The sequence below is a fragment of the Malus domestica genome, chromosome 11, assembly GCF_042453785.1.
Source record: "Malus domestica chromosome 11, GDT2T_hap1".
Lineage (NCBI taxonomy): Eukaryota > Viridiplantae > Streptophyta > Magnoliopsida > Rosales > Rosaceae > Malus > Malus domestica.
The window spans coordinates 4,028,683-4,038,056 of record NC_091671.1 but is presented as its reverse complement, the minus strand read 5'-3'; the positions used below and the strand labels follow the sequence as shown (position 1 = coordinate 4,038,056).

The window sequence follows — 9,374 nt, the reverse complement described above, 5'->3', positions numbered from 1 at the left end:
AAAAAAAAATTCCTTATCTAACTAAGTGTGGTAGGCTATATAAATTCTAAAATATCATCCGCTCGATTTTGCGTTATGTCTTCGATTAGCTTCAAGTACTTCATGTCTTATCTTAGAGTCTCTTTCTAAATTCTCCTCTAAAAAAATTTCTTTGAGCGTTTATCTCATGATCAGAGCATCAGTTGATTTTCAGTTCACATATTTAAATCTCGTAACTGATTTTCTTCCGTATTATCTGGAATTAAGACTTAGCTCAAATATTTTAAGAGACCACTGTATTAAAATAGAAAGAAGGTGGATGAAGATTGAAGGTCAACAAATTCTTGCAAACGGGTCATTGTTGTGTACAATTGTCATGAATCTTTTTTAATTATTTAATTTTAATTAATTTATTATTATCATTAACATTATTATCTGTTTTAATTTATTTAAAAATTATATGGCTGTGACTCTGTTGACATTGACAAAGCGTGCACCTACTCATCGTCCTCCATTTTAGAATTGAATCTCTGCGACAAAAGCATCTCCGGATCCAATTTCGCGAACTGGGTTTTTCCCGGAGCACCGAAAAAATTGGAATAGCAAATGGGTTCGTGTTGTTCGACGCAGAAAAGCTTGGGGCAGAGGATTGACATGGTGGAGGAGCAGAGCAAAGTGGATTACGCAGACGACGCTTCTCCGAAGGCCAGAGGCGGCTCGAAACGGTGGAAGAGGAAGAAGCCGAGAGGTGAGCAAGTGGATTGCAGAGACTTGGGCCATCAGATTGATATTCCGGGCAGATTGATCGGCAATGGAAGTAGCAAAGTCGCCTGCTTGTATACCCAGCAGGGAAAGAAAGGGACCAATCAGGACGCCATGCTTGTCTGGGAGGTTGGTTTGCTCTTCACTTTCTCTCTCCAACTTTTTACTGCTCTTTTGCTGCTTTACCATCAGCTGTGACCACATGTTTGACTGTGATCTGACCCCAATGTCAAAACCCAATTCTGCAAATTCACTGTATTTTTGCTGTTGGGTTTGGAAGATTGAGTAGAAAAATGGATGTTGTTGCTTCAATTGCACAGTTGCTAGGTCACTTTTTTGTTGGTGCTATTTTATTCAGGGATTACGTGAATTGTGAGTTACATTAGTCTAATTTTTAACTTTGTTCACACTGCAAAGATTTTGCTAATCCAGTTGAGTTCATATACTAATATATTTGACATTTCTGTGACTTTGGAATGACCCTTGTGAGGAATGCCGGCACGAACATGTAGGTGTGTCGTACTTAGTTGCCCGTTTTACGTTCTTTTTAGCTGGTTTTGGGGAAGGATCCTTCTTCAAGCTTCCATACCTGTGTGAGATTAAGGAGACATTTTTATCGATTAAAAGATAAAGAATATACCTGAATCTATGTAGTTTTAATTACTAATTATAAGCAAGCCTTGTAATTTTGTCATTTACAACATAATGGTTCGTCAGCGTAAGGTTGATTTCCCTACGTCATTGAATTAGCAAGTCAAATTAGCAAGATTTTTAGAAGGTTGTTAGTTTATATGAAATCGGTTCTATTTCTGTTGTCAATTTTTTGGGGATCAATTTGTGCTAATTTCTTGATTATGTTTGTGCTATAGAATTTCGCCACAAGAAGTGATACAACATTTTGTGGGGTGTTTGACGGGCATGGTCCATTTGGTCATATGGTTGCCAAGAAAGTTCGGGATTCTCTTCCTCTTATACTATGCACTCAGTGGAAAGCTAATTCAAGCGGTGACCTGAGCAATCTCAATAAGGCTGAGAATGCGAATGGGAGATCTAATTTTGAGGAACCTGTATCACCAAGCATTGATGATGAATGGTGCGAGTCGTTGGAGGTTAAGGAAAGTGAAAAACTACCTGAGATGTATCTACCACAAAAAAAGTCATTCTTAAAGGCTTTCAAGTTAATGGATAAGGAACTAAAGTTGCATCCAACAATCGATTGCTTCTGCAGTGGGACGACTGCGGTTACATTGGTAAAGCAGGTGATTGCAATGAAACATCCTCTAATGCTTTTCTGTCACACACATACCAATCAATATTTCTAGACGTGTGTATTTGTGTGTGACATTGTGTGTTCTTGCATGCATGCATACACGAATATTTGATAGTGAATCAATGGAGAACGTAATTCTTGTATGCTTATTCTGTGTTGATGATAATTAAAGACCCTCACGCCATCCCCTGCCAAAAATGGGAAAAATGTGCAGAAAGCTAAGCTTTAAGAATTTTATGTGCTGATGCTTAACCTCAAGAACTTCAGAAAGGCAATTAAAACTTGGTCTGTGAGTGTTGAAAAACCTAATTTGTTGATGTATGGTTTTTCAGGGTCAGAATCTTGTGATTGGAAATGTTGGGGATTCAAGGGCTGTGCTAGCAACGAGAGACGATGACAACTCTCTGATTGCTGTACAGTTGACGGTAGACTTAAAGCCAGATCTTCCTGGTATCTCTCTCTCACAAATCTTATGTACAAAAACTGATAACTAACTGCAAAAGATAAAAAGTAAAATATCCATTGATGAAAATTTATTTCCTCTGTACTTAGCGGAATCTGCGAGGATCCATCAATGCAAGGGAAGGGTGTTTGCTTTGCAGGATGAGCCAGAGGTTGCTCGTGTATGGTTGCCGAATAATGATTCTCCTGGTTTGGCAATGGCTAGGGCCTTTGGAGATTTCTGTCTAAAGGATTTTGGTTTAATTTCCGTCCCTGATGTTTGCTATCGCCATCTTACTGAAAGAGATGAGTTCATAATTCTTGCCACCGATGGGGTATCTTTCTTCTTTCCTTTATGTACTTTTGGTTTCTTGTGGCCTAAAAGTGCTCAATAAATTGCACATCATACAGGTCTGGGACGTCCTTTCAAACAAGGAGGCTGTTGAAATTGTAGCTTCTGCCCCCGGTCATACAACGGCAGCCAGGGCTCTGGTAGAATGTGCCGTTAGAGCCTGGAGGCTCAAATACCCTACTTCCAAGAACGATGATTGTGCTGTTGTGTGCCTTTTTCTAGATCACTTGTCTGCAGCTGATGAGGCTGCGACAGAGAATGATATGACGAAGATGAATGAAGAGGCGAAGATTAATGAAGAGACGAAGGTTAATGAAGAGCTGAAGATTAATGGCGAGACAAAGAGTAACCACGAGACGAAGATTAACGGAGTGGCAATGGAAAGGATGGCAATCACAGATGTGAATATTGACGATTCAAAAACCGGTAGTTCTCATGCTGTTGTTCTTGAGCATTCGGGTACTGCAAGAAGCTCCGATGAGATCGAGTCTATATCTGATTCAACGGAACAAAAGCTTCCAACGAAGTTCGAGGGCCAGTCTAAAAGAAGTTTAGCAGAACGTATTTCAACAAAAGAGGACGAGGACTGGTCGGCGTTGGAAGGTGTTACCCGGGTTAATAGTCTGTTAAGCCTTCCCAGACTCTTATCTGGTGACAATTGGAGAAAAAAGTGGCTATGAAACATCTAAAGCCCCTCCTTCCATTTCAATCTCAGCACAAAGTGGCATTCCGATCCAATAATACATTGCCATGTGGAGAAACACCTGTTGGCAATGCATTATTGGATAAGAGATGCCACGTGGTTGTGAACCCGTTCCATATATCCAATCTATGTAAATTGAATTTTCCATATTCGAACACAATTCAATCGTTTTGCAAGTAATATAACTAAAATTCAAAGGGCTTGGATCAATTTGTAGGCTACCAAATATCCATCAGAGAACTTTAATATGTATCGAACACGAGCAAAATGACGGTGTTAGTTCCAAGTAATCTATTCACAATGAATCATTCATTTGTTTGATACATATATAAATAACTAAACCAATTAGTGTATTTGTGTAAGATATAATTTTTTAGTGATTATTACGAAAATGAACGGTTTTAATTATGAAATTTATATAGTCAATGTCAAAAAGGTTGGGTAGCCTTACAAATTCAACACCTCACGTTTCTAACATTTTTTGGGGTACACCAATTTGACGGAGTGGAGACTTTACCAGAATAGTTGGATACCCTTACATCCCTTACACAGCCGAGGATTTGGTTTTACAATAATCTGATGAATTCACCTAGTGTCCAAGCTATGCAACGCCTCACCAAACCATACAAATACTAAGGACTGGGATTCTCTGCAGATCCCTTCCATCTGGACCCTTCAATTCTTAAGCTGGACAGAGACAGAGAGATGGAGAAGATAGAGGGAGAAGAGAGTCGGAGAGAGAGTGAAAAGAGGAAGAAGATCAGTGAAAAAGAAAGTAAATTAATTCTCAACCGTTAGATTTCGGTTGAACGGTCATGATGGAAGTGATGGGATGCAACTTTCAGGGGAATGGCTACACAGTTCTCCGAGATTATTTCTCTTCTAATTGATCAACACAATGTACTGTTTGACTTCAACTTACTATGTATGTTGTGTGTTTCCTAGTGGCATGGCATCTTTATTTCTTTTGGGATGTTGTGACATCCAACTTATAATGTTTTAAAAGGTAAAGTAGTAGGCAAGGCGTTTTAAAAATGGTCGGTTAGGCAAAAATCTTAAGGGATGTTATGATACTTATATTTCTTTTAGCATGACGTGACATCTGACTTACTAGATATTAATACAGGATTTTGGACACTATAAAATTCACCGAATGAGAAGGAAATGTTCTTGTTCTAACAATTTCATCACAATAATTGATATCCGATATATGTCAGACACCGAAGCAGAGTAGGATTTTCACAATTTTAAAAGTTTTCTAGCATGCACTAGGCACCAGGATCTTTAACGATTCGATCTTTAGGTGATGGATCTTCGGCTGCACATCCAACTCTACATTCATCAAGAACATGCTAAACCGAGCATAATAGAACTTTCGAACCAATTGATTATACGTTTTCTTGGGTGATTTCATTAATGCACTTGGAGAGTATTGATTCTACTGAAGCACCCACCGTCCATACTTGCTGGGGGAAGAGGTGCTATTTTTGGCTAAAAGATTATTTGGTAAGGGAGGTTAAATGTCCATTGTTGTTGCCATAACTCAAGTTATGGTTTGTTTCGGTCAGAGTCACAGTTGAGGCACTTCATTACTGACCACCCCTTTTTGTACCGGAGAAATTTTTAGTTGTGACAGGAATTCGGATGGTACATCATGTGTTTTTATGTAAGTGGTGAGAAATTTTATTTTTTAAGTTATTAGCTTTTTAACACACATATCATATCATTTATTTAACAACACGTAATGTATCACTTCGTGTAACGGTCACACTGAAAAATCTCTCTATGTACTGGGGGTATTAAAGGCCTCTCAAAATTTTGTTTTGGTCAGATGTAAAGGCCTCTTGAATGAAACAAAGATGCTATAATGGGTTTGGCCCAATGATGGGTTTTATTCCGTGGTGCATCTGCTTTGAAGAACTCAATTTGCAATATTGGGTCATACCCTGATGGAGTTGGCGTGGAGTAAATTAAATTTGAGAAATATATACAAATAAGATCGATTACGAACTTTCAATTAGGAACAGAACAAGATAAACAATTAAACAGACAATAAATCGTATAGAAACTAGGGTTAATTTAATGTCCTATTGACGTCTTAGAGTACCTTACGTTCCATTTTCTGTTAAAGTTTGCAAACGGTTTCTTTGTGTATATTTCCATATAAACATAGACTAAAAAACACATTTTTATATAGCTTGGAAAAAAACCCTCTGTGATTCGAAAGGAAATAACAACAATAAGAATTAGCTTTATATTTGATACAAGCAATTTTTTGTTTTAAGCTAATATACACTGCAAAAAAATAAAAGATTTCAAATTCATATGCAAAGAATAACACATTCATTTTAATAAATGTGACTACGTTTACGTATGCAAATAATTAGTCATCAAGAAAAACCACAGGCAATGAGAGAGAGAGAGAGGTCTCTGTATACAGTTGATGATCCATATGTTGGTTTCTGTTATGCCTTTACTTTTTTCTTCTTTGCATATTTAAACCTTGATGCTCTTTTGCTTTTCACTGTTGCCACCTTCCTTTTATCCTTTGTTTATTACTGTTTCTAACTGTGCTCAAAAGTGTTAAGACGGAAGATTCCTCTGCAGGTAGGAGCATGATTTTGTGCTATAGACTCATTAATCACGGAAATGCATGCACTTGTAACAAAGCATACCCCCTGAAGCTTAAAGTTAGAAAACAACAAAATAAACTTGTATTAATTATAATGTATCAGTCTCACTCTTTATAATCGCTCACCTTTTAATTTGATATTAAAGATTGAGAATAAAAGGTAAGTGATCAAGCGTTTCTTAATCATTTGGTGATTAAACGTTGCTTGATCATTTGGTGATCAAGAAAACAAATCTGTATAATGCACTTTAATTAATAAACAAATCCTTGTGAAAGGCAATAGAAATGTGGATAAAAAGAGTTCTGTATTTGTGCTTTCTATATATATCATTTTTTTTCACACTGATTTCCACATAAAGCTCAATACTGCATACAGGGTTAGGAGCAAGTGTTTCTATATTTCCCCTGCATATTTAATACTATTGTTTGCTAGTTATTTGTTTCTAACCTAGATGCCCTTTCACCTCAGCTGGCATATCATGCATGCTGCAAAGTGAATAATGGTAAACTGGTGAAGCCATGAACGAAATATAACTTTTTGAGTTTTTATCACAAATTGTCTCTGAAAGTGACATACCACATCAAGATGGTCTCTAAAGTTGTCAATCGTTCAATGTCATCCTTGAATATGAGAGTTGCAAAGTCGTCCGAATTTCATAACAAAAAAAAAAAAACTGTTAATGTGATAAAATGGAAAATTGTGAGGCCCCCAATTTCAATATTAGGATGCCATGTGAATTTCATTCTTAGGGTCTGTGAGAAATGTGGATTTCAATATTGGACTAAGTACTTCTCATACTACAAATTAGTTTTATGGTGGAACCCCAACTTTCTTCATCGAATCAGAGTAGCTTGTCTCGATTGTGAAGCTCAACAGCCACATGTACTCCACATCACCCAATTTGTATTGTTTACGTGCTAGGCTTGAAAATTCGCCACACATGAGGCACGTGTTGAGAGTACCAATCCCACATCGAGGAAAGGAGTGACATTGCATGTGCTTATAAGTAATTGAACTACTTTCCATAATACCTCTTGGTTTTATGGTGGAATCTCAACTTTCTTCAAAGGAGAAGATGTTGGTGATGATGATGACTTGAATGAAAAAAAAAATTCCTATCCAATTAATATAAGGGCTATTAACTTTGTTTCTCTAATCCACATGGCTTCATAATATTGGGGTGGTGTTCATAATGTGCCATGTCAGTGTACTAACAGATTTTTTAACAAAATTTAGACGAAACAATGACATTGATTTGCAACACCCATATTTAGGGACGACATCATTAATCAATTTTCAACTTGAAAGACCATCTTAATATGATGTGTCAATTTTAGAGACCATCTTCAGGGATGACATTAGATGTTTCTTTACAAGTGATAATGGAGAGAGAGAAATCAGAGGTATGATCTCAGGTGTAAAAGTAAGCATTTTTATCTAACCAACAAACCTCTTGATACAACTATCTCTAAATCCATAAAATGGGTTTTAATAAACAAAAGGGCCTCTACATAAGAAAATAAGCCAAGGTATACCGTTAGATTACTTTTACTTTCGTAGCTTATCATTCTTTCTAATTTTCTTTTTATTTAGTTTGTTAACATGACTGAGCACTACTGCTATTGCATGCGCCGATTCTGATGATCCATCTAATCTAATGACAACTATCTTACTATGTTAGCAGGGAGCTGCTTAATAATCTAAAAGAAAAACAAAAAACACGGGATAAACAGCCATATATACCCACACCTACGTGCTAGGGTTTGTAGTAGGACCACACAAGACACATTGAGACAGAAGAGTTGTAGGGATTGCTTGTGTAGATCATTGATCATTTCTGATTCTGTTCCTCCCTGTACCTTTTGATACTGATGACAGAAAATATATAGGTGCATACATGGGCTTCCATCTCCAGCAAGTAAGTTGAGCATTGATTGCATCACCTGTAGGGATGGATTCGACAGAACTTTTTTGCTATGTGGGGGTTTTCTCCTTTTGGCTTGGACAAACTTTGTGTTTTCATTTTATCTGTTTCTTCAATTATTTTGGACGGTAACTTTTGGATGTTTCAATCAAATATTTCACTGTTTGCCGTTATAATGTTGATTCTTGCATAAACTTGCACCTGTTTTAGATTCACAATCTGTGTGTATGTGGGGTGTTTCTCCTTCTGGCATCTACAATCTTTGCGTTTTCCTTTTATCTTAAGCATGCATATAAAATAGTTCAAAGCAGACGTCCCTACACTAATGAGTAGTTGAGTCAGTGGGTGAGACTTTTAATTTTCTCTCTCAATACCTGGTTAAATTTCATATAGCCGCTCGTTGGGGAGAAAGAGATAGGAGCAGATTTATCACAGTTCGTGGTGTTTGGGGCTAGAAAGTTACGGTGATGCTGAATTCGTTTAATGAAAATCTCGCTTGTTAGGGCTGAAGTAGTCCTAGGGGCAACATTCATGTTGGCTACGGATATTAGCCTATCTGCATCTACATTTCTTCAATCGAAAAGGATGCATAAACTTACTAGTGCTGTTTACTAAAATATTAAATTTTGAGAAATGTTATCTAGCAGGTTGTTTAGTAACGTAAGATGTTTATAGATGTTATCAAGGCTTTGACTACGAACACATTGATCCATTCCGATTCTCACCAAAATGTTAATATGATTTTAGTTTCATTTCTGACTTTATAAACATTCGAACGTGTACATAAATCCAAAAGAACATTGCCAAGTGCCAACTATACTTTGAACCGTAAAATGCTTTAACCCTAACATTAAAACGAGGATGCCATTTCATTTTGTTGACTTTATCATGATCTTTTATCCACATATATACATATATATCATATGTATGTGTGTGTGTTTAATAGTATATTTATATTTACTATTTACCAAGTGAATAACATTGAAAAGTGAAAAGACAGCCACACCCGCATCCATCCACATGGGGAATGCATGATGATGCCAAAGACCCAGCGAATCCAACAAGAGAGACAAACAAGGAAAACCCAGGTGTCAGCGTTGAGCGAAGATCAGGGTTTGGCCTACGCTGGTGACATGTGCAGCAAGAGCAAGCATGTAAAAGCAATAATATTATTCCACATTTAAGGCTTTGCGTGTAATCGTTGTTGTTGTTGAAAATTGAATACAGAAAGGAGATCGATGCAGAAGAAAAAAAAAGTAACAAATATACTGCTCCACCTCCATCCATTTATTTTTGCCCTAAAATTCCTG

The 9,374-nt window shown here is 37.0% G+C and overlaps 1 protein-coding gene across 1 annotated transcript; it reads left to right on the top strand.

The window, feature by feature from the left end:
- The first annotated feature begins 307 nt into the window (after nucleotides 1-307).
- Nucleotides 308-3,717, top strand: LOC103447245 (probable protein phosphatase 2C 6). The gene is made up of 5 exons (XM_070807908.1): nucleotides 308-870; nucleotides 1,611-2,000; nucleotides 2,344-2,461; nucleotides 2,564-2,787; nucleotides 2,864-3,717. Exons 1-5 carry the CDS (start codon nucleotides 586-588, stop codon nucleotides 3,482-3,484), a joined length of 1,638 nt encoding a protein of 545 aa, XP_070664009.1. The 5' UTR covers nucleotides 308-585; the 3' UTR covers nucleotides 3,485-3,717.
- Nucleotides 3,718-9,374: the final 5,657 nt, after the last annotated feature.

Coding starts and splice junctions, on each gene's coding strand:
- LOC103447245 (XM_070807908.1), top strand. CDS start 586: ATGGGTTCGTGTTGTTCGACGCAGAAAAGCTTGGGGCAGAGGATTGAC. Junction 2,001..2,343: donor CGGTTACATTGGTAAAGCAG/GTGATTGCAATG, acceptor ATGGTTTTTCAG/GGTCAGAATCTTGTGATTGG. Junction 2,462..2,563: donor CTTAAAGCCAGATCTTCCTG/GTATCTCTCTCT, acceptor CTCTGTACTTAG/CGGAATCTGCGAGGATCCAT.